Below are 26,072 nucleotides of genomic sequence, written 5' to 3'. Positions count from 1 at the left end.
GTGTTCGTCATGTGAATGCGTCTCCGTGTGTGTCGGAAAAACAGTGGTTCGGCTTGGATTCGCCTTGTCACGAAGGGGGGGAGGCGCTTTCCTTCGAGACTGCCGGCCGGAGAGATGCAGTTGGCGAACGCATGCAATACGAGGGTGGGTGTTTGAATTAAAATAGGGATCAATTGGCCACTAAATTGGGAGAAAAAAGGGGAAAATCAGAAGAAAAAAAAAGAAAAAAAAAAGAAGTGTAGAGAAGGTTTCAAAGAGTTTCTTAGGATTAGAGGCAGAGGATAGGATTTTAGAGCGATAGAAGGCAGCCTTACCAGCAGAAAGGGAGGAGGAGAAAGTGGAAAGAAGAGATTGGAAGTTGAGAAGGTCCTCTGGGAGTTTGCCTTTTCTCCATTTGCGCTCTGCCACTCTCAGGCTCCATCTGTCAGTACGTACTGAGTCGGTCAGCCAAGGGGCAGGTGGAGTTGGGCGTGCAGGCCTGGAGGTGAGGGGACAGAGATTGTCCAGAAAAGAGCAGAGGGTAGAGAGAAGAAGATCAGTAGCAGTGTCAGGGGGTAGGAGAGAGAAAGATTCAGGTGTAAGGAGGATAGAGGTAACAGAGGAAGAAAGATCAGTGGCAAAGAGAGAGTGGAGGTGTCTATGGGTGGAAACCATGTGGGTAGGGGAAGGGGCTGAGGGGGGTGAAGAGAGGGAGAGAGAGTAAGACATGAAATAGTGGTCAGAGAGCTGGAGGGGAGTAACAGAGAGATTGGAAATAGGACAGTGTCTAGTAAAGATAAGGTCCAGCTGGTTGCCGGCCTTGTGGGTAGGAGGAGAGGGTGAGAGGTGAAGGTCAAAGGAGGAGAGGAAAGAGAGAAGAGGATCTAGCTTGTTAGTGTGGATGTTGAAGTCACCGAGAAGGATAAGTGCAGAGTCATCAAGAGGGAAGTGCGAGGCAAGTGTGTCGAGCTCCTCCAGAAACTCACCAAGGGGGCCTGGTGGATGGTACACAACCACAATGGTGAGTTTGACTGGATAAGAGACAGTAACAGCATGAAATTCAAAAGAGGGCAGAGAAAACTGTGGAATGGAAACAAGAGAGTATTTCCATTTCAGGGAGATTAGCAGGCCAGTACCACCACCCCGCCTCCCAGCTCTGGGAGTGTGAGAAAAAGAGTATACATCAGACAGAGCTTCGGGTATGGTAGTGTTTTCTGGCATGATCCGGGTCTCAGTTAGAGCAAGAAAGTTGAGGGAGAGCAAGGATGCATAGCCTGAGATAAACTCAGCTTTCGGCACCGCAGACTGGCAATTCCAGAGCCCTCCCGTCACCACCTGCTCAACGTGAGTGAAGAGAGGGGGATAGATGAGATTGGTAGGGTCACAGCGCCTAGGAGTGACCCAACGTCTATGCCAGCCCGGGGAAGAGGAAAGGACAGGAATGTGAAGGAAACACATAGTCTATACTAGGTACATAAAATACAGATGACTGACCGGATCTAAAAAGAGCAGTCCATGCTTGACGAAGTCTTGGCTTGAAAAAGTCGCGCTTGCCTTTGTTCACTCTAGCCTTCGTTCAACCTAGGCTTGTTTGCCTGACGCGTATCAGCAGTGATTTAAAGAACACTGATTGCTAACTGTCTGCCATGAGTGCAGGCAACACCCTGGCCACTTAACACCCAATTGGCTAAAGAGGTACACTGAAAATAGGTTTATTGCCCAGAAACGGGATACTTATGTAAAACTCTATCAAACCTCACACAATACTATTAAAACTGCAAACAGCAAATTACCAAGGAATATATTTATAAGCTAAAAGGATAACTAGGTCAAAACGGCTGGGCAACAAGAAATATTTAAGGGCACACTAGGTGAAAAACAGCTACAGCTAGAATAAATAAATAAGACATGTAAGTAAATAAAATAAGACAGCTACAGCTAGAATAAGATCCCACTAGGAACCAGCAGCAGATGTATAGAGAAAATTACTAATACTCAAGCAGCTGGAGTAAGACTAATAGCAACTTGTTAAGCAAGAAAGATGATACTTACTCTATTCTAGATGAACCAACAATTCAGAATCACTCCAGAAGTTAAGATGCACACTGTACTGACAGCTGACGATTGCTTATGGCATGAAGCAGGCTTGTACTGTCTATTAAAGATTTTCTTGAATCACTGGATTATATATGTGTGTGTGTGTGTGTGTATGTATGTATATATGTATGTATGCATGTATGTATGTATATATACATACATATACACATACATACATGCATGCATACATGCATACATACACACATACATACACACGCACGCACGCACGCACGCACGCACGCACGCACGCACGCACGCACGCACGCACGCACACATACATACATACATACATACATATGTAAATCCAGATAAGGATATATATATATACACTACCGTTCAAAAGTTTGGGATCACATTGAAATGTCCGTATTTTTGAAGGAAAAGCACTGTACTTTTCAATGAAGATAACTTTAAACTAGTCTTAACTTTAAAGAAATACACTCTATACATTGCTAATGTGGTAAATGACTATTCTAGCTGAAAATGTCTGGTTTTTGGTGCAATATCTACATAGGTGTATAGAGGCCCATTTCAAGCAACTATCACTCCAGTGTTCTAATGGTACAATGTGTTTGCTCATTGGCTCAGAAGGCTAATTGATGATTAGAAAACCCTTGTGCAATCATGTTCACACATCTGAAAACAGTTTAGCTCGTTACAGAAGCTACAAAACTGACCTTCCTTTGAGCAGATTGAGTTTCTGGAGCATCACATTTGTGGGGTCAATTAAACGCTCAAAATGGCCAGAAAAAGAGAACTTTCATCTGAAACTCGACAGTCTATTCTTGTTCTTAGAAATGAAGGCTATTCCATGCGAGAAATTGCTAAGAAATTGAAGATTTCCTACACCGGTGTGTACTACTCCCTTCAGAGGACAGCACAAACAGGCTCTAACCAGAGTAGAAAAAGAAGTGGGAGGCCGCGTTGCACAACTGAGCAAGAAGATAAGTACATTAGAGTCTCTAGTTTGAGAAACAGACGCCTCACAGGTCCCCAACTGGCATCTTCATTAAATAGTACCCGCAAAACACCAGTGTCAACATCTACAGTGAAGAGGCGGCTGCGGGATTCTGGGCTTCAGGGCAGAGTGGCAAAGAAAAAGCCATATCTGAGACTGACCAATAAAAGAAAAAGATTAAGATGGGCAAAAGAACACAGACATTGGACAGAGGAAGACTGGAAAAAAGTGTTGTGGACGGATGAATCCAAGTTTGAGGTGTTTGGATCACAAAGAAGAACGTTTGTGAGACGCAGAACAAATGAAAAGATGCTGGAAGAATGCCTGACGCCATCTGTTAAGCATGGTGGAGGTAATGTGATGGTCTGGGGTTGCTTTGGTGCTGGTAAGGTGGGAGATTTGTACAGGGTAAAAGGGATTCTGAATAAGGAAGGCTATCACTCCATTTTGCAACGCCATGCCATACCCAGTGGACAGCGCTTGATTGGAGCCAATTTCATCCTACAACAGGACAATGACCCTAAACACACCTCCAAATTGTGCAAGAACTATTTAGAGCAGAAGCAGGCAGCTGGTATTCTATCGGTAATGGAGTGGCCAGCGCAGTCACCAGATCTGAACCCCATTGAGCTGTTGTGGGAGCAGCTTGACCGTATGGTACGCAAGAAGTGCCCATCCAACCAATCCAACTTGTGGGAGCTGCTTCTGGAAGCGTGGGGTGCAATTTCTCCAGATTACCTCAACAAATTAACAGCTAGAATGCCAAAGGTCTGCAATGCTGTAATTGCTGCAAATGGAGGATTCTTTGACGAAAGCAAAGTTTGATGTAAAACAAATCTTATTTCAAATACAAATCATTATTTCTAACCTTGTCAATGTCTTGACTCTATTTTCTATTCATTTCACAACATATGGTGGTGAATAAGTGTGACTTTTCATGGAAAACACAAAATTGTTTGGGTGATCCCAAACTTTTGAACGGTAGTGTATATATATATTTAAAATAAACACTCAACAGTAGGGAAAGTGCTCAACAAATAAGGAGCAAAATAATCCAGTGAGTCAAGTAAATTCTTTATATGAGATTATGGCATGAAACAGGCTTGCACAAGACTTTACTTGACTCACTGGAATATATACATATACATATATTATATACATACAAACTGAGCGTACTGCATTGCTGTGATTGTTTCCTGTAGTATGCTGCCTGCAGAATGCCACTTTTCAAGCCCCTTTCCCTCCCACTCTTCCAATCCCGTATCAAGACACACCTTTTCTCCATTGCCTTCTTGTGCCCTCCCCCCCCCCGTCCTCTCTCATCCACCCCTGGTCTGGGGCAGGCTGGGGACCGAGCGCTCGACCTGCCCCCTCCCTCGACTCCTTCCCCAAGCGCATCGGACACTGCTTGGGTCTGCCCACATTCAGGTCATTGGTCGGGACTCACCTCTTCAGACTTCATCTGTGATTTATGTGATTTGTGATGTTTGTTTTTCTTTCCCTTTTGTATCTGACCAAGTGGGAGAGTACTGCTGGCGTCATGTGTGACTGCCGCTTCTCCCTCTCGTAGCCCCCCTTCCTATCCACCCCTGTATGTCTGCGTTATGTTTAGCTGTCATCTTGTTTCACCCCATTTATTGTAAAGCAATTTTGAGTATTAGAAAAGCGCTATATAAGATTGGTTTATTACTATTATTATCATTAGATAAAGAAACAAAGAAACAGGTGGGGCCTGGTGTGTGGCTAAGGGGCACTTAAGTGGTAATTTCACCTGTGACTGAGCTGCTGTGACGCTCTCAGAAATGCCCGGCAGGGTGGCCTTGTTGGACATCTGGGGCCCTGAGGGGGTGGTGGTCTGGGCTTGGGAGAGGGAGTCATCAAACAAGAGAACCCTGGAGGGCTGAGGAAGAGCAGTGTCTATCCTCGGCTGGCCTGGAACAAAGAAAGAGAGAGAAAGGGTGGGGGTGGGTGGGGGGGTAATAGATTAGATTTACTAACCAAACACAGGAAATGAGGGGCATCTGGGTGGCATAGTGGTCTATTCTGTTGCCTATCAAACCGGGGCTCTCCGGTTCGAATCCCCGTGTTACCTCCAGCTTGGTTGGGTGTCCCTACAGACACAATTGGCCGTGTCTGCGGGTGGGAAGCCAGATGTGGGTATGTGTCCTGGTCGCTGCACTAGCGCCTCCTCTGGTCGGTTGGGGCGCCTGTTCAGGAGGAAGGGGGAACTGGGGGGAATAGCGTGATCCTCCCACACGCTACGTCCCCCTGGTGAAACTCCTCACTGTCAGGTGAAACGAAGCCGCTGGTGACTCCACATGTATTGGAGGAGACATGTGGTAGTCTGCAGCCCTCCCCCGATCAGCAGAGGGGTTGGAGCAGAGACAGGGACAGCTCAGATGAGTGGGGTAATTGGCCAAGTACAATTCAGAGAAAAATGGGGGGGGGGGCACAGGGAATGAATGGTATTAGCCTTCAGATCATAATGGTCATGGATTAGCAAGGAGGAAGTGAGGGCAGCTATGAAGAGGATGAAGAGTGGAAAGGCAGTTGGTCCTGATGACATACCTGTGGAGGCATGGAGATGTTTAGGAGAGATGGCAGTGGGGTTTTTAACTAGATTGTTTAACACAATCTTGGAAAGTGAGAGGATGCCTGAGGAGTGGAGAAGAAGCATACTGGTACCGATTTTCAAGAACAAGGGTGATGTGCAGAACTGTAGCAACTACAGAGGTATAAAATTGGTCAGCCACAGCATGAAAATATGGGAAAGAGTAATAGAAGCTAGGTTAAGAGGAGAGGTGATGATCAGCGAGCAGCAGTATGGTTTCATGCCATGAAAGAGCACCACAGATGTGATGTTTGCTTTGAGAATGTTGATGGAGAAGTATAGAGAAGGCCAGAAGGAGTTACATTGTGTCTTTGTAGATTTAGAGAAAGCATACGACAGGGTGCCGAGAGAGGAGGTGTGGTATTGCATGAGGAAGTCATGAGTTGTGGAGAAGTATGTAGGAGGCGGTGGTGTATAAGGCTGGTGTGACAGAGGAAGATGCAGAGGACAGGAAGAGATGGAAACAGATGATCCACTGTGGTGCCCCCTAACGGGAGCAGCCAAAAGTCGTAAAAGTAGTAATAGTAATAATAGTAGTAGTAGTAGTAGTAGTAGGTGTGGAAATTGACTGGCCTGCAAAGAGCCCTGATTTCAACCCCATCCAACACCTTTGGAATGAATTGTAACACTGACTGCAAGCCAGGCCTCTTCCCCAACATCAGTGCCCGACCTCACTAATGCTCTTGTGCTGAATGAGAGTGAATGTCAGCAGCCATGTTCCCAAAATCTCATGAAACATCGTCACAGAAGCGTGGAGACTGTTTAGCACCAAAGGGGAACCAACTCCAAATTAATGGGCATAGTTTTGAAATTAGATGTTCAACAAGCACATATGGGTGTGATGTTTGGGTAACCACATACTGTGGGCCATGCAGTATAACTTATAATGCCTGCTCACACGATGACAACAATCCAAACTACAATGTTTGGGAAGGAGATGCTAATTGAACAATGAATTTTCTGCTGCCAAACAGGATCCATCAGCCGATATTTCAGTATGGAATTCATTTCCACAAAAGACTAATTGCGACTGACCATTACAGACATTAGTTACTGACCGAGAGGAATGGCCATGGGGATGAGGGAACCCTCCACAGGGTTCACTGGACGCTCACAGGTCACACCGGGGGTCATGTGGAAGGGTCTGAAGATGTAATGGAGTGGTTGCCCAGCTGATGAGCAAAGAGGAGAAGAAATGGGTGGAGCCAAGTTGGTCTGTGTCTTTGTGGTTTTCACTTTCACTCCTGAGTAACATACATACATAAAGACAGAAAGGCAGACAGAGAGAGTCAGACAAACACAGACACACAGACTGTAGGCGTATCAAAGATGGTTGGATTTGATTGGTTGGTGAGGTGACCTGTGATCCTCTCCACCAGACGAGGCCGGGCTGACTTCCTTCTGGGCGAGGCAGGTGAGCTGAATCGCAGGTATGGGCTCCTCAGGGTCCGCCTGTGGCCCTCATATGGAGCCCTGCCATAGAGACGCATCAGACATTTCTGTCTTTCTCCCTCTCTCTCTCCACGGCCGGGATCTGCTGCACTCTAGTCGTGTGTGGGGAAGCAGAGAGAATGAAATGCCCTTTAGTGGAGTAAGGTGTTCAAAACCTCATGGATGGGTAAATAATGTGTGTATGTACAGTGTGATAATGTGTGTGTCTACCTACGCAGACTGAAAACATGTTTGTGTTCTGTACAGACTCACTCTGTGTGTTATACACAGGGTGATGTGTTCTTGTATTAGGAATTCTTCCTCCCTGATTTAATCCAAATTAACCTCAACAATGTTTTGCCATGAAGCCATGCAACATAACAGTGTTGTGCACTATTTTCTAAAATGTATTTCTGATTTTTCCCTTTTTTCTCCCAATTTAGTGGCCAATCGATCCCCCCCCCCTTTTTTTTTTTAGTTCAAACACCCACCCTCGCACTACATGTGTTCGCCAACTGCATCCCTCCGGCCGGCAGTCTCGAAGGAGACGCCTCGCCACTTCCGTGACAAGGCGAATCCAGGCCGAACCACTGCTTTTTCTGACATACACAGAGACGCATTCATGTGACGAACCTAAGCCGACTCCGTCCCCCTCCTGAAGACAGCATTGCCAATTATTGCTGCTTCACTGAGAGCGGCCATAGTCGGATCTGACGAGACCGGGGCGCGAACCCCGGGCCCCAGTGGGCAACTGCATCGACACAAAGCCGATGCTTAGACCGCTACACCACCGGGGACCCAGTGTTGTGCACTATTAACACAAAGAGAAGGGAGGGCAAAGAGTTGCTCCTCCACAGCATTCACTGGTAAAGACACCATGTAATGAGAGCAGACTGTATAGGACCGATATGTCCAGAGGGAAAAAGATGTTTAAAATATAATAAAAAAATAAACACAACAGGTACTTCCTGTACAGTCTGTGACTGAAATCATTCTTGTTTCAAGGGAAGAAAAAAGTAAATAAGATAAACTTGAACAGGACAACCGCTCCAGACTGTCGCACCGCTCTCTGTCCAGCTCGGAGTCGACCAGATGCTTCCTTCTGTTCCAAGTTCCTGTCCGTCTGTCCTCCACCTCCTCTCTCCTCCATCTTGATCCCTGCTTTTCTGGGCATGCTCTGTAGCCGCTCCTTCACTTTTCTGCTCCCGGTGGCTTTCTTCTGGAGCGTGAGAGGAGCATCTCTGCCTTTAGAGGAGTCTTTGACTGGACTGTTGGTGTGTGAGGTCATTTCAGCCTGCAGGACGAAAGAATCAGTGTGGCATTTAGGATGTGAAGCTGACACCACTCAGCCAGAGAACAGAGTTTGGAGAACAAATGAGGGAGAAATGAATGAGGTGCTGTTTGGACGAAGTGAGGCTGACCTGGATGTCTTTGGTAAGGCTGCTGATCCAAGCGTCCACCATCCTCTTAATATGCACCTCTTCACTGTAATCTCTGCAGAAAAAGAGAGGAGGACGAGAGACAGAGAGACTATGGTCTTCATGTCTGACTGCTGCCAGTCAAAGTGACAGTTCAATCTGGGACTGCCTCTTCACCGCTCTGTTTATATCCACCATCCATAACCACACAGGCCTACAGTCGTGCAAACACACACGCACACATACACACATATATACACACAGAAACACACACACGAGCACATCTAGGCTTCCCCGTATGAGCAAGCTGTGAATATATGTGTATCATCTGGTTGAGCAACTCACTAACCATCACACCCAGACAGACCCTGACTCAGACCACTGACATCCTCATCTCCTGTCACACCAAACTGAAACCCAGGCTTGTTACTGGCATTTCTTTTTGCCATGAAAGGGTCCATGACTTGAAATCCAAGGAAACAGCTTCCAGAAACAGTAGAGTATACTTCAGCATTTTCCCTGAGTCCTGTCAATGTGAACCGGTCTCACATAATCCCAGAATTCCCACATGTCAGCCAACATGCTGAACACACCACCAATATCCATATTCCACACATAGAACAGGAGACGACAACAGCTCCACATTCTACCAACCAGATGTCCTGTCTGCTCCGCAGTGTGAACAGCCGACAGAAGAACAGCAACACAAACCTGCATGTGGTGAAAATAGACAACGTACATGAAAAAGAACAACACACCCATCTACCATTTATAAGAGTCAGTCTGAACAAAGAGGTGACACACACAGGTGTTCAGACGACAGGATGGAGTCTGGATCCTCTGCATGTGAATGAAAGGGGGATTCATCAACAGTTGCAGGATTTTTTTTTGACCCCCCCCCCTTTTTCTCCCAAATTGTACTTGGCCAATTACCCCACTCTTCTGAGCCATCCCAGTCTCTGCTCCACCCCCTCTGCTGATCCGGGGAGGGCTGCAGACTACCACATGCCTCCTCCCATACATGTGGAGTCACCAGCTGCTTCTTTTCCCCTGACAGTGAGGAGTTTCACCAGGGGGACGTAGCGCGTGGGAGGATCACACTATTCCCTCCAGTTCCCCCTCCTCCCTGAACAGGTGCCCCGACTGACCAGAGGAGGGGCTAGTGCAGCGACGAGGACACATACCCTGATCCAGCTTCCCACCCGCAGACACAGCCAATTGTGTCTGTAGGGATGCCCGACCAAGCCGGCAGTAACACGGGGATTTGAACCGGCGATCCCTGATGTTGGTAGGCAACGGAATAGACCCCCACACCACCCGGACGCCCCCAGTTGCAGGATTTTAATGTGAAAGAGGCTCACATGTAACTCTCTGATATTAGCTATCTGAATCTCTCAAAAAGCCAAAGACAACAAGAGAAGTGAGAGAAAAAATACAAATACTTGAAAAGACATCGTTTCACACCAGTATGTCTTTCTACAAGCTAAGACATCGTTTCACACCAGTATATCTTTTTACAAGCTAAGACATAGTTTCACACCAGTATGTCTTTCTACAAGCTAAGACATAGTTTCACACCAGTATGTCTTTCCACAAGCTAAGACGTAGGTTCACACCAGTATGTCTTTCTACAAGCTAAGACATAGTTTCACACCAGTATGTCTTTCCACAAGCTAAGACATAGTTTCACACCAGTATGTCTTTTTACAAGCTAAGACATAGTTTCACACCAGTATGTCTTTCTACAAGCTAAGACATAGTTTCACACCAGTATGTCTTTCCACAAGCTAAGACATAGTTTCACACCAGTATGTCTTTCTACAAGCTAAGACGTAGGTTCACACCAGTATGTCTTTCCACAAGCTAAGACGTAGGTTCACACCAGTATGTCTTTCTACAAGCTAAGACATAGTTTCACACCAGCATGTCTTTCTACAAGCTAAGACATCGTTTCACAACAGTATGTCTTTCCACAAGTTAAGACATCGTTTCACACCAGTATGTCTTTCTACAAGCTAAGACATAGGTTCACACCAGTATGTCTTTCCACAAGCTAAGACATCGTTTCACACCAGTATGTCTTTCTACAAGCTAAGACACAGGTTCACACCAGTATGTCTTTCCACAAGCTAAGACATAGTTTCACACCAGTATGTCTTTCCACAAGGTAAGACATAGGTTCACACCAGTATGTCTTTCCACAAGCCAAGACGTAGGTTCACACCAGTATGTCTCTCCACAAGCTAAGACATCGTTTCACACCAGTATGTCTTTCCACAAGCTAAGACGTAGGTTCACACCAGTATGTCTTTCCACAAGCTAAGACATAGTTTCACACCAGTATGTCTTTCTACAAGCTAAGACATAGTTTCACACCAGTATGTCTTTCTACAAGCTAAGACATAGTTTCACACCAGTATGTCTTTCCACAAGGTAAGACATCGTTTCACACCAGTATGTCTTTCCACAAGCTAAGACGTAGGTTCACACCAGTATGTCTTTCCACAAGCTAAGACATCGTTTCACACCAGTATGTCTTTCCACAAGCTAAGACATAGTTTCACACCAGTATTTCTTTCCACAAGCTAAGACGTAGGTTCACACCAGTATGTCTTTCCACAAGCTAAGACATAGTTTCACACCAGTATGTCTTTCTACAAGCTAAGACATAGTTTCACACCAGCATGTCTTTCCACAAGCTAAGACGTAGGTTCACACCAGTATGTCTTTCCACAAGCTAAGACATAGTTTCACACCAGTATGTCTTTCCAAAAGCTAACACGTAGGTTCACACCAGTATGTCTTTCCACAAGCTAAGACATAGTTTCACACCAGTATGTCTTTCCACAAGCTAAGACGTAGGTTCACACCAGTATGTCTTTCCACAAGCTAAGACGTAGTTTCACACCAGTATGTCTTTCTACAAGCTAAGACATAGTTTCACACCAGCATGTCTTTCCACAAGCTAAGACGTAGGTTCACACCAGTATGTCTTTCCACAAGCTAAGACGTAGTTTCACACCAGTATGTCTTTCTACAAGCTAAGACATAGTTTCACACCAGCATGTCTTTCCACAAGCTAAGACGTAGGTTCACACCAGTATGTCTTTCCACAAGCTAAGACATCGTTTCACACCAGTATGTCTTTCCACAAGCTAAGACGTAGGTTCACACCAGTATGTCTTTCTACAAGCTAAGACATCGTTTCACACCAGTATGTCTTTCCACAAGCTAAGACATAGTTTCACACCAGTATGTCTTTCCACAAGCTAAGACGTAGGTTCACACCAGTATGTCTTTCCACAAGCTAAGACATAGTTTCACACCAGTATGTCTTTCTACAAGCTAAGACATAGTTTCACACCAGCATGTCTTTCCACAAGCTAAGACGTAGGTTCACACCAGTATATCTTTCCACAAGCTAAGACATAGTTTCACACCAGTATGTCTTTCCAAAAGCTAACACGTAGGTTCACACCAGTATGTCTTTCCACAAGCTAAGACATCATTTCACACCAGTATGTCTTTCCACAAGCTAAGACGTAGGTTCACACCAGTATGTCTTTCTACAAGCTAAGACATAGTTTCACACCAGCATGTTTTTCTACAAGCTAAGACATCGTTTCACAACAGTATGTCTTTCCACAAGCTAAGACATCGTTTCACACCAGTATGTCTTTCTACAAGCTAAGACATAGGTTCACACCAGTATGTCTTTCCACAAGCTAAGACATCGTTTCACACCAGTATGTCTTTCTACAAGCTAAGACACAGGTTCACACCAGTATGTCTTTCCACAAGCTAAGACATAGTTTCACACCAGTATGTCTTTCCACAAGGTAAGACATAGGTTCACACCAGTATGTCTTTCCACAAGCCAAGACGTAGGTTCACACCAGTATGTCTTTCCACAAGCTAAGACATAGTTTCACACCAGTATGTCTTTCCACAAGCTAAGACGTAGGTTCACACCAGTATGTCTTTCCACAAGCTAAGACATAGTTTCACACCAGTATGTCTTTCTACAAGCTAAGACATAGTTTCACACCAGTATGTCTTTCTACAAGCTAAGACATAGTTTCACACCAGTATGTCTTTCCACAAGGTAAGACATCGTTTCACACCAGTATGTCTTTCCACAAGCTAAGACGTAGGTTCACACCAGTATGTCTTTCTACAAGCTAAGACATCGTTTCACACCAGTATGTCTTTCCACAAGCTAAGACATAGTTTCACACCAGTATTTCTTTCCACAAGCTAAGACGTAGGTTCACACCAGTATGTCTTTCCACAAGCTAAGACATAGTTTCACACCAGTATGTCTTTCTACAAGCTAAGACATAGTTTCACACCAGCATGTCTTTCCACAAGCTAAGACGTAGGTTCACACCAGTATGTCTTTCCACAAGCTAAGACATAGTTTCACACCAGTATGTCTTTCCAAAAGCTAACACGTAGGTTCACACCAGTATGTCTTTCCACAAGCTAAGACATAGTTTCACACCAGTATGTCTTTCCACAAGCTAAGACGTAGGTTCACACCAGTATGTCTTTCCACAAGCTAAGACGTAGTTTCACACCAGTATGTCTTTCTACAAGCTAAGACATAGTTTCACACCAGCATGTCTTTCCACAAGCTAAGACGTAGGTTCACACCAGTATGTCTTTCCACAAGCTAAGACATCGTTTCACACCAGTATGTCTTTCCACAAGCTAAGACGTAGGTTCACACCAGTATGTCTTTCCACAAGCTAAGACATCGTTTCACACCAGTATGTCTTTCCACAAGCTAAGACGTAGGTTCACACCAGTATGTCTTTCTACAAGCTAAGACGTAGGTTCACACCAGTATGTCTTTCTACAAGCTAAGACATCGTTTCACACCAGTATGTCTTTCCACAAGCTAAGACATAGTTTCACACCAGTATGTCTTTCCACAAGCTAAGACGTAGGTTCACACCAGTATGTCTTTCCACAAGCTAAGACATAGATTCACACCAGTATGTCTTTCTACAAGCTAAGACATAGTTTCACACCAGTATGTCTTTCTACAAGCTAAGACATCGTTTCACACCAGTATGTCTTTCCACAAGCTAAGACGTAGGTTCACACCAGTATGTCTTTCCAAAAGCTAAGACATAGTTTCACACCAGTATGTCTTTCCACAAGCTAAGACATAGTTTCACACCAGTATGTCTTTCCACAAGCTAAGACATAGTTTCACACCAGTATGTCTTTCTACAAGCTAAGACATAGTTTCACACCAGCATGTCTTTCCACAAGCTAAGACGTAGGTTCACACCAGTATGTCTTTCCACAAGCTAAGACATAGTTTCACACCAGTATGTCTTTCCACAAGCTAAGACGTAGGTTCACACCAGTATGTCTTTCCACAAGCTAAGACATAGTTTCACACCAGTATGTCTTTCCACAAGCTAAGACGTAGGTTCACACCAGTATGTCTTTCCACAAGCTAAGACGTAGTTTCACACCAGTATGTCTTTCTACAAGCTAAGACATAGTTTCACACCAGCATGTCTTTCCACAAGCTAAGACGTAGGTTCACACCAGTATGTCTTTCCACAAGCTAAGACATCGTTTCACACCAGTATGTCTTTCCACAAGCTAAGACGTAGGTTCACACCAGTATGTCTTTCCACAAGCTAAGACATCGTTTCACACCAGTATGTCTTTCCACAAGCTAAGACGTAGGTTCACACCAGTATGTCTTTCTACAAGCTAAGACGTAGGTTCACACCAGTATGTCTTTCTACAAGCTAAGACATCGTTTCACACCAGTATGTCTTTCCACAAGCTAAGACATAGTTTCACACCAGTATGTCTTTCCACAAGCTAAGACGTAGGTTCACACCAGTATGTCTTTCCACAAGCTAAGACATAGTTTCACACCAGTATGTCTTTCTACAAGCTAAGACATAGTTTCACACCAGTATGTCTTTCTACAAGCTAAGACATCGTTTCACACCAGTATGTCTTTCCACAAGCTAAGACGTAGGTTCACACCAGTATGTCTTTCCAAAAGCTAAGACATAGTTTCACACCAGTATGTCTTTCCACAAGCTAAGACATAGTTTCACACCAGTATGTCTTTCCACAAGCTAAGACATAGTTTCACACCAGTATGTCTTTCTACAAGCTAAGACATAGTTTCACACCAGCATGTCTTTCCACAAGCTAAGACGTAGGTTCACACCAGTATGTCTTTCCACAAGCTAAGACATAGTTTCACACCAGTATGTCTTTCCACAAGCTAAGACGTAGGTTCACACCAGTATGTCTTTCTACAAGCTAAGTGATCCGGAATGACTTCATATCAGCACCATCAGCTACCTGTTCGTAGACACGGCCTCCAGCTGATAGTTCAGAAGCTCTGTGTCTTTTGCTCGTAACATGGCCTCCAGGTTCTCCTCTAGAACCTTCCGCTGTCTCTGGACCTGGCGCAGAACCTGGCCAGCCTCCTCAAACATGGAGGGAACCACGGGCTTTCTGTGGAGAGACAGGATGCTGCTGTCCTGGCTGTGTTGAGGCTGCTACAGGACAGATGGAGAGAGAGATCAGGAAAGACAGACATGTATCCCAGTAAATGTTCCTCAATTGCCTTCCTGTCTCAATCCCTTTCTTCGCAGCCAGAAAACACACACACACACACACACACACACACACACAAACACAAACACACACACACACACAAACACAAACACGTGTGGTTTGTCAAGCTTAACAGATGTTATAAATAGTAAGTATTAAAAGGTTTAACTACTCCTGCCATTTCATGTTGGAGAATAAATCAGCTACAGGTGCTGGACATCAACGTGGGGCTATATATAGAAACGACGGGCTGGCAGTCTGCAACAAACCGGCAAGAGAAGTCGAGAGAATAAACAATAAAATGTGCAGCATATTCGCAAGCAATGGGCTGAAAATGTCAGTTGAGGTGAGGGGGCGCTGCTGAGCAGGCTTGCTGTAGGACGTGTTTTGCAGGTGCTCCGCCGAAATGTGACTTAATTTATACTTTTTTGCACTATTTTACACTTTTTAATCTTTCGAGCTTTAGTTTTGCAGCTACTTGCGTTAAGTGACTTATTTTTCAACTGAGGACGATCTATGATGGCAAACAGAGGGAAAGCCGACGCTCCCAAACCAGGCCGCGGCAACAGGCCTCGGCCTTCTCCTGAGCCAGAGCTCTACTACTGTCACACTACTGCCCTTGTATATAGCACTGTATATGCTTAGTGATGTCTCATACTAATTTAAAAGTGCCTTCAAATGGGGGGGGGGGCATTAAATTCATTAGTTTTAACTGTAAAGGACTCATAACCCCACAAAACATAGCAAGGTGTTGCATCATCTTCACACTCTTGGTGCTCAGGTGATCTTTTTACAAGAAACCCATCTTATAGCTTCTGATCACGCCAGACTGAAAAGGGGATGGGTGGGTCAGATGTACCATTCTACATTCCAGGGCAAATCACGGGGGGTTGCTATTCTGCTGCACAAATCTGTTCCATTTATTTATTCATCTGCTATTTCTGATCCAAATGGTAGATTCGTTATTGTTACTGGCTAAATACATAACACTTACTTGATTTTGGCAAATGTATATGCTCCTAATTATGATGATGAGGCCTTTTTTAAACGTCTCTTCTCAACTCTCCCTGATATGTCCTCACACTGTTTGATTTTAGGAGGTGACTTTAATTGCTGACTCAAGCCTCAGTTGGACCGCTCCTCCTCTAAGGTTTGCTCACCTTCGATATCTGCCAGAGTAATCCAGTCTTTCATGGAAGAGTTTGCAGTTTCTGATGCCTGGCGCTTTTTCAACCCTTTTAAAAGGGAATATTCTTTCTTCTCCCATGTGCATCACACTTTCACCCGTATTGACTTTTTCTTGGTTGATAATAGACTACTTTCATCGGTGTCAGACTGTAAATACAATGCTATTGTTATATCTGACCATGCTCCAATCTCAATGAACATTTTTTTAAAAACATAATCAACACGCACTCACCATGGCGTCTTAATACACGCTTACTATCGAATGAGAATTTTGTTAACTTTGTTTCACAACAGATTGACTTTTTTGTGAGTGTAAACAAAACACCTGATGTGTCTGCTTCTTTGCTGTGGGAGACATTAAAGGCATATATTAGGGGGGAAATAAGTTCTTATTCAAGACATGAGAGAAAAGTTAGAGAGGAAAAATTATCTAGGCTGGCAAAGAGTATTTCTCAACTTGATAACTTGCATGCTTCCTCCCAGTCCCCAGATATTTACAAGGAACGTCTCTCCTTACAAGCTGAGTACGATGCCCTCATGACTCATCGCACTACTGAGCTCCTGCTCCAGTCGAGTTCCTGGTTCTATGAACATGGTGATAAGGCCAGCAAGCTACTATCACACCAGTTGCGCCAAATGGCTACATCGCGTCACATTTCTCAGATCCAAACAGATTCAGGTAAAACTACTGACCCTTTAGAAATTAATAATATTTTTAAGGAATTTTATGTATCTCTTTACTCTTCTGATCAAGGTCCATCTCCTCCTAATTATGATACCTTCTTTGAAAATTTAGCTATTCCCTGTATTGGTCTATCAGACGTGAAAGAATTAGAGAATCCAATTACTATTTCAGAACTTCACGCAGCTGCTACATCTCTGCAAAATGGGAAGTGCCCAGGCCCAGATGGTTTTCCGTTAGAATTTTATAAGAGGTTTTGGCACAAGCTGGCCCCTTTACTATTAGATATGTTTAACGAATCACTTATCACTGGTCATCTTCCTCAAACTCTTAATCAAGCCTCTATTTCTCTTCTCTTGAAAAAAGACAAAGATCCCTTAGCTTGCTGCTCTTATCGCCCAATAAGTTTACTTAATGCTGACTTTAAATTGTTATCCAAATTACTAACACTACGCCTTGAATCTGTTCTCCCTTCTATAATTTCTCAAGATCAAACAGGATTTATTCGAAATAGGCATTCATTCTCTAATCTTAGACAAAGGGAGTCATCTACCAGGCACCGGTGACAAGAGAAGACAACTGCAATGTGGACACTTAGGTGGGATTAACAGAGGGCCCTTTTAAAATGAGGTTTAACGCCCATATGAGTAGCTTCAGAAATGAGCATGCAAGAAATGCAGCGGCCTTAAGCCGCCACATTTGGTCATTGGTGGACAAGAATATCAGTGACTCTATGTCATGGAAAATCCTTACAAAGAGCAATGCACATTCACCTGACAACAAAAGATGTGACCTGTGCCTAGCAGAGAAACATTTCATTATTTGCAGACACCGAAACAAATATCTGCGTTGTAACTACAAGTAAACCGGTGTCTTTATTACCCCCCTCATTAGATAATACACATGTGATGACCTTTATTAGATGTAGTATTTTTATATTTTAACTGTCTGCTCTTCCAGCTGTGCTCCAGCACCACTCCACTATATGATACACATAAAGTACCCCAACTGGATGTTATCTTGTTATATTTTATTTAAATGTATGCTTTTTCAACAGTGTCCCAGCCCTTTAAGTCCTTGCTTCTTCAAAACGAGCCCCAGTCCCTACCTCACTGGTCGTAATGCTTTCTAGCCCCCCACTGGTTGCTGAGCATCGCAACTACCTACCCCACTGGTTGTAATGCTTTCTAACTCCCCACTGGTTGCTCAACAACCCATCAACGAGAATATGGGAGCACCACCCAGTCAGAACGAGGTGCAGGATGCCATAAGGAAGATGAAGAACAACAAGGCCGCTGGACCCGACGGCATCCCAGCAGAAATCCTGAAGGATGGTGGGCCAGTTCTCCTTAGTCACATCCATGCCCTGCTCCTCAAAATATGGGAAAAGGAGGAAATCCCTGCACAAGTTAGGGATGCCCTCATTGTCTCCATCTTTAAGAAGGGAGACAAGGCAGACTGCGGAAATTATCGTGGCATATCCCTCCGGTCCACCATTGGGAAAACTCTCACCCGGGTTTTGGCTAATAGGCTCCTCCCCCTGTCAGAGAACATTCTCCCTGAGTCTCAGAGTGGATTTTGCCCAAATAGAGGTACCATGTACATGATTTTCACTGCTCGCCAACTACAAGAAAAATGCCGGGAACAAAATCAACCACTATACATGGCCTTCATAGACCTCACCAAAGCCTTTGACTCCGTGAACCGTCAGGCTCTGTGGCTGGTTCTGGCAAAATTGGCTGCCCGGACAAATACATCTGGACACTGAGACTATTGCATGACAATATGGCAGCCACAGCACTCAGTGGCAGTGGAGATGAAACGGAACCCTTCAGGGTTCACACTGGAGTCAAGCAGGGCTGTGTCATTGCTCCTACCCTGTTCTCCATCTTCATTTATGCTATCCTCCATCTTACAGGTAAACACCTGCCACAAGGAGTCAGAATCATGTACAGAACCGACGGACAACTCCTGAACATCAACAGATTCAGGGCTAAAAGCAGAACCACCACCATATCAATCATGGAGCTGCAGTATGCCGATGACAATGCCCTTGTGGCCCATTCAGAAGAGGACCTACAGTGCATTCTGGATGCTTTTGCCAAGGCATACAAGCAGCTTGGTCTGGCCCTTAACATAAAAAAGACCCAGATCCTCTACCAGCCACCACCCAACACAAATAACCCTGCTCCAGCCCCAACTATCTATGCTGACAAAACCAGACTGGAAAATGTGGACCACTTTACATACCTCGGAAGCCTTCTATCATCCAAAGTTAATATTGATGAGGTAATACACCACCGCCTCAGCTGTGCCAGTGGGGTTTTCTCAAGACTGAGGAAAAGGGTCTTTGAAAACCGCGACCTCCAGTCCAGGATGAAAATTCTGGTCTACAGAGCGGTAGTGTTGCCCACCCTACTGTATGGATCACAATCCTGGACCACATACAGCAGGCACCTGAAGGCACTAGAGGCACATCATCAGAGGTGCCCCCGAAAAATCCTCAAGATCACCTGGGAAGATAGTCGCACCAACACCAGCATCCTGGAGGGGGCTAACATTCCCACTATCACTGCCACCATCACCCAACACCAGCTCAGATGGACTGGCCATGTCATCCATATGCCTGACTCTCGCCTTCCAAAACAAGTCCTATACTCCCAGCTTCTCACAGGACAACGGGCCCCGGGTGGTCAAAAGAAAAGGTATAAGGATAACATCCAAACAAACATCAAAAAATGCCACATAGACCCTAAGACCTGGGAGGATACAGCAACCAACAGGGCGACCTGGAGAAAACTTGTCCGGGAAGGAGCTGCACTTTATAATAATGATCTCCACTGTGCTGCAGAAGACAAGTGCAGACTCAGAAAGGAGGGAGTTTCCACCAAAAAGGCCCAAACCAATCCCACGACTACCAGCGTCCACCGCTGCCCACACTGTACCAAAATATGCAGCTCCAGGATCGGCCTCTTCGCCCACCTGAAGACCCACAAGGACCAAGAAGGAGGACAGTCATACTCGACCCCGAGCGACCGCCAATGATGATGGTTGCTGTGCATCGTAACTACTTACCCCACTGGTCGTAATGTTTCTGATGTTATTTTTCAAATGCTTTCTATCCTCCCATTGGTTTCTGTGCACCGTAACTAGGGGCGTGGCACAGGGTAACGTAGTATTTATTGGCTGTGTGTTTTTTCTTTGTTTTTTAACCACACTGGCAGCGGATGAGTGCGTGACACACAAAACAGGCTTGTACTGCAATGTATTAAAGTTTTTTTCCTGCATCTATCTTATGTATATATAGATAGATAGACACACAGACAGACAGAGACAGATAGATAGACAGACATAGATAGATAGATAGATAGATAGATAGATAGATAGATAGATAGATAGATAGATATAGGTATATATATATATATACACTACCGTTCAAAAGTTTGGGATCACCCAAACAATTTTGTGTTTTCCATAAAAAGTCACACTTATTCCCCACCATATGTTGTGAAATGAATAGAAAATAGAGTCAAGACATTGACAAAGTTAGAAATAATGATTTGTATTTGAAATAAGATTTTTTTTACATCAAACTTTGCTTTCGTCAAAGAATCCTCCATTTGCAGCAATTACAGCATTGCAGACCTTTGGCATTCTAGCTGTTAATTTGTTGAGGTAATCTGGAGAAATTGCACCCCACGCTTCCAGAAGCAGCTCCCACAAGTTGGATTGGTTGGATGGGCACTTCTTTGAGCAGATTGAGTTTCTGGAGCATCACATTTGTGGGGTCAATTAAACGCTCAAAATGGCCAGAAAAAGAGAACTTTCATCTGAAACTCGACAGTCTATTCTTGTTCTTAGAAATGAAGGCTATTCCATGCGAGAAATTGCTAAGAAATTGAAGATTTCCTACACCGGTGTGTACTACTCCCTTCAGAGGACAGCACAAACAGGCTCTAACCAGAGTAGAAAAAGAAGTGGGAGGCCGCGTTGCACAACTGAGCAAGAAGATAAGTACATTAGAGTCTCTAGTTTGAGAAACAGACGCCTCACAGGTCCCCAACTGGCATCTTCATTAAATAGTACCTGTTAGAGCCTGTTTGTGCTGTCCTCTGAAGGGAGTAGTACACACCGGTGTAGGAAATCTTCAATTTCTTAGCAATTTCTCGCATGGAATAGCCTTCATTTCTAAGAACAAGAATAGACTGTCGAGTTTCAGATGAAAGTTCTCTTTTTCTGGCCATTTTGAGCGTTTAATTGACCCCACAAATGTGATGCTCCAGAAACTCAATCTGCTCAAAGAAGTGCCCATCCAACCAATCCAACTTGTGGGAGCTGCTTCTGGAAGCGTGGGGTGCAATTTCTCCAGATTACCTCAACAAATTAACAGCTAGAATGCCAAAGGTCTGCAATGCTGTAATTGCTGCAAATGGAGGATTCTTTGACGAAAGCAAAGTTTGATGTAAAAAAAATCTTATTTCAAATACAAATCATTATTTCTAACCTTGTCAATGTCTTGACTCTATTTTCTATTCATTTCACAACATATGGTGGTGAATAAGTGTGACTTTTCATGGAAAACACGAAATTGTTTGGGTGATCCCAAACTTTTGAACGGTAGTGTATATATATATATATAGAGAGAGAGAGAGAGAGAGAGAGAGAGAGAGAGAGAGAGAGAGAGAGAGAGAGATATGTGGGTTTTCCTGGGAGTTTAAAAGAAAGCTATAGACCAATACCACTTTATGCAGGCTGACACTTTGGAAACCTACTCTGGAGATGACGGGAGGAGGAAGAGGAGGCTGAGAGGAGGAGGAGGAGGAAAGGCAGGCTCTCCCTCCAGGGCTAAAGACAGCAAGAGGGTTTGGGTTGGATGGTCTGATCTCCTTGGCATGGAACCACTCCATCTGTGAGAAGGAGAGAAACAGAGACAGAAGGAAAGAGAGACAGAGACAGACAGAGAGTCAAGTCTGATGCTCTAGACACACAGAAATACACACATGAACACTCAGTGCTTTGTAACAACTTCTCAAATACATACACATGCAAAGACAATAACAACCACATACACACACTCCATCCAACCTGATGAATAAGTGTTTGTGTTCTGAACTGAGAGAGGACTGCTATTACCACCGCATTTACTACTACTATGTTATCATTATATCTGAGACTGTATTGTTGAATATATGCTATGGCAATATTTGCAAAAAATGCTGAATTCCATGCCAGTAAAGCAAATCAAATGAAGATGAAGAGATGGACAGATACAGAGTGGCAAACGGTGAATTGATAGTTGATGTTTACCCACCTGGCATCTGCTTAAATGTAACGCAATTCTATTCTAATCTATTCTATTCCATCTCACCTGCGTGTTCTGCTGTGCCGTCTCCTGCAGCACCTGTTTGGCTCGCTTCACTGCAGACTGGCGGTGATTGGCTAAAGCCTGAACATGACTTCCAGCAGGTGACTGGATTGCTGTAGGAATGGCAGGAGCCTCTGGGTGGTGCTGGTTGCTCCTGCATGGGACAAAGCAGCGATGACCAACCTCTCCATATCTATATGTACTAATATGTATATTCTGCCCTCTAGATGTACTAATGTGTATATTGTATAGTCTACATGTAGTGATATGTATAGTGTACTGTGTATATGTATATTCTGCTGTCTATATGTAGTAATATGTATAGTGTACTGTGTATATGTACTGATATGTATAGTCTGATGTCTATATGTAGTAATATGTATAGTGTACTGTGTATATGTAGTGATATGAATATTCTGATGTTTATATGTAGTGATATTTATAGTGTACTGTGTATATGTAGTGATATGTATAGTCTGATATCTATATGTAGAGATATTTATAGTGTACTGTGTATATGTATTGATATGTATAGTCTGATATCTATATGTAGTGATGTTTATAGTGTACTGTGTATATGTAGTGATATGAATATTCTGATGTCTATATGTAGAGATATGTATAGTCTGATATCTATATGTAGTAATATGTATTGTGTACTGTGCATGTGTAGTGATATGTATAGTGTACTGTCTACATAATAACAATAACTTTATTTATATGGCACTTTTCTAAAACAATGTTACAAAGTGCTTTACAAACAGTACTGTCTATATGTAGTTAAAATTCAACCACTGAGGATGCGCAAGCCAGTGCATTCTTAGTGCCGGTCCCAAAACGGGATAAATAGGGAGGGTTGCGTCAGGAAGGGCATCCGGCATAATTTCTTTTTGCCAAATCAAAAATGCGGCTCATACATCAGATTTCCATACCAAATCGGTCAAGGCCCGGGTTACCAACGACCGCTAGCGCTACTGCTGGCCAGCAAGGTGCTGGTGGAAACTATGCTACTGTTGGGTGAAGGAGAAGGAGAGGGGGAAGGCATGTCCAGAGGCAGCTAGAGAGGAGGAAGGGTAGGAGTGTGGAGGTGAGAGTTGGAACTTTGAATGTTGGCACTATGACTGGTAAAGGGAGAGAGCTGGCTGACATGATGGAAAGAAGAAAGGTAGGCATACTGTGTGTGCAAGAGACCAGGTGGAAGGGGAGTAAGGCCAGGAGCATCGGAGGAGGGTTCAAACTCTTCTACCATAGTCCAAATAGGATGAGTAATGGGGTAGGAGTAATTCTGAAGGAAGAGTATGTCAAGAGCGTGCTGGAGGTGAAGAGAGTGTCAGACAGAGTCATGAGTATGAAGATGAAAATCGAAGGTGTATTGATGAATGTTATCAGTGCATATGCCCCGCAAGTTGAGTGTGAGATGGACGAGAAAGAAGAATTCTGGGGTGAGTTGGATGACGTGGTGGAGAGGGTACCCAAGGAGGAGAGAGTGGTGATTGGCGTGGACTTCAATGGACATGTTGGTGAAGGGAACAGGGGTGATGAGGAGGTGATGGGTAGGTATTGTGTCAATGAGAGGAATGTGGAAGGACAGATGGTGGTGGATTTTGTGAAAAGGATGGAAATGGCTGTGGTGAATACATATTTCAAGAAGAGGGAGGAACACAGGGTGATGGACAAGAGTGGAGGAAAGTGCACACAGGTGGACTATAATGTAGAACGCACGATTTAAAAGAGATTAGAGACTGCAAGGTGGAGACGGGAGAACGTAGCTAGGCAGCATCGGATGGTGGTCTGATTTTGGAGACCAAGAAGAGGAAGAGAGTGAAGGCAGAGCTGAAGATCAAATGGTGGAAGTTGAAGAAGGAAGACCGTTGTGTGGAGTTCAGGCAGGAGTTAAGACAGGCGCTGGGTGGTAGTGAAGAGTTGCCGGATGGCTGGGCAACCAATGCAGAAATAGTGAGGGAGACAGCTAGGAAGGTACTTGGTGTGTCATCAGGACAGAGGAAGGAAGACAGGGAGACTTGGTGGTGGAATGAGGAAGTACAGTAAATTATACAGAGGGAGAGGTTGGCAAAGAAGAAGTGGGATAGTCAGAGAGATGAAGAAAGTAGACAGGAGTACAAGGAGATGCAGTGTAAAGCAAAGAAAGAGGTGCCAAAAGCAAAGGAAAAGGCGTATGGTGAGTTGTATGACAGGTTAGACACTAAGGAAGGAGAAAAGGACTTGTACCGATTGGCTAGACAGAGGGACCGAGCTGGGAAGGATGTGCAGCAGGTTAGGGCGATGAAGGATAGAGATGGAAATGTGCTGACAAGTGAGGAGAGTGTGCTGAGAAGGTGGAAGGAGTACTTTGAGGGGCTGATGAATGAAGAAAATTAGAGAAAGAGAAGGTTGGATGATGTGGGGATAGTGAATCAGGAAGTTCAGTGGATTAGCAAGGGGGAAGTGAGGGCAGCTATGAAGAGGATGAAGAGTGGAAGGGCAGTTGGTCCTGATGACATACCTGTGGAGGCATGGGGATGTTTAGGAGAGATGGCAGTGGGGTTTTAACTAGATTGTTTAACACAATCTTGGAAAGTGAGAGGATGCCTGGGGAGTGCAGAAGAAGCATACTGGCACTGATTTTCAAGAACAAGGGTGATGTGCAGAACTGCAGCAACTACAGAGGTATAAAGTTGATCAGCCACAGCATGAAGATATAGGAAAGAGTAATAGAAGCTAGGTTAAGAGGAGGAGAGGTGATGATCAGCGAGCAGCAGTATGGTTTCATGCCATGAAAGAGCACCACAGATATGATGTTTGCTTTGAGAATGTTGATGGAGAAGTATAGAGAAGGTCAGAAGGAGTTACATTGTGTCTTTGTAGATTTAGAGAAAGCATACGACAGGGTGCCGAGAGAGGAGGTGTGGTATTGTATGAGGAAGTCGGGAGTGGCAGAGAAGTATGTAGGAGTGGTGCAGGATATGTATGAGGGAAGTGTGACAGTGGTGAGGTGTGTGGTTGGAATGACAGATGGGTTCAAGGTGGAGGTGGGAGGTGGGTTCTGAGCCCTTTCTTGTTTGCAATGGTGATGGACATGTTGACGGACGAGATTAGGCAGGGGTCTCCGTGGACGATGATGTTTGCAGATGACATTGTGATCTGTAGTGAGAGTAGGGTGCAGGTTGAGGAGAGCCTGGAGAGGTGGAGGTATGCACTGGAGAGAAGAGGAATGAAAGTCAGTTGGAGCAAGACGTAATACATATGCGTGAATGAGAGGGAGGACAGTGGAATGATGACAATGCAAGGAGTGGAAGTGATGAAGGTGTATGAGTTTAAATACTTGGGGTCAACTGTCCAAAGTAACGGGGAGTGCAGAAGAGAGGTGAAGAAGAGAGTGCAGGCAGGGTGGAGTGGGTGGAGAAGAGTGTCAGGAGTGATTTGCGACAGAAGGGTACCAGCAAGAGTTAAAGGGAAGGTTTACAAGATGGTAGTGAGACCAGCTATGTTGTATGGTTTGGAGACAGTGGCACTGATGAAAAGACAGGAGGTGGAGCTGGAGGTGGCAGAAATGAAGCTGATAAGATTTTCACTGGGAGTGATGAAGAAGGACAGGATTAGGAACGAGTATATTAGAGGGACAGCTCAGGTTGGACGGTTTGGAGACAAAGCAAGAGAGGCAAGATAGAGATGGTGTGGACATGTGTGGAGGAGAGATGCTGGGTATATTGGGAGAAGGATGCTGAATATGGAGT

The 26,072-nt window shown here is 44.5% G+C and overlaps 1 protein-coding gene across 1 annotated transcript in view; it reads right to left on the bottom strand.

The window, feature by feature from the left end:
• Nucleotides 1-26,072, bottom strand: part of kiaa0586 (KIAA0586 ortholog) — a 130,778-nt gene that overhangs the window by 75,760 nt on the left and 28,946 nt on the right. Inside the window, exons 6-13 of the mRNA XM_056296270.1 lie at nucleotides 22,342-22,492; nucleotides 21,746-21,880; nucleotides 14,846-15,045; nucleotides 8,498-8,570; nucleotides 8,140-8,370; nucleotides 7,006-7,189; nucleotides 6,704-6,889; nucleotides 4,806-4,966 (exon numbers count right to left, since the gene is read on the bottom strand). Of these exons, the coding sequence (XP_056152245.1) occupies nucleotides 4,806-4,966; nucleotides 6,704-6,889; nucleotides 7,006-7,189; nucleotides 8,140-8,370; nucleotides 8,498-8,570; nucleotides 14,846-15,045; nucleotides 21,746-21,880; nucleotides 22,342-22,492 (1,321 nt within the window). The remainder of the gene's footprint in view (nucleotides 1-4,805; nucleotides 4,967-6,703; nucleotides 6,890-7,005; nucleotides 7,190-8,139; nucleotides 8,371-8,497; nucleotides 8,571-14,845; nucleotides 15,046-21,745; nucleotides 21,881-22,341; nucleotides 22,493-26,072) is intronic.

This window comes from Lampris incognitus, chromosome 16, assembly GCF_029633865.1.
Source record: "Lampris incognitus isolate fLamInc1 chromosome 16, fLamInc1.hap2, whole genome shotgun sequence".
Taxonomy (NCBI): Eukaryota; Metazoa; Chordata; class Actinopteri; order Lampriformes; family Lampridae; genus Lampris; species Lampris incognitus.
The sequence above is the reverse complement of the archived record's forward strand: the minus strand, read 5'-3'. Positions and strand labels throughout refer to the sequence as shown.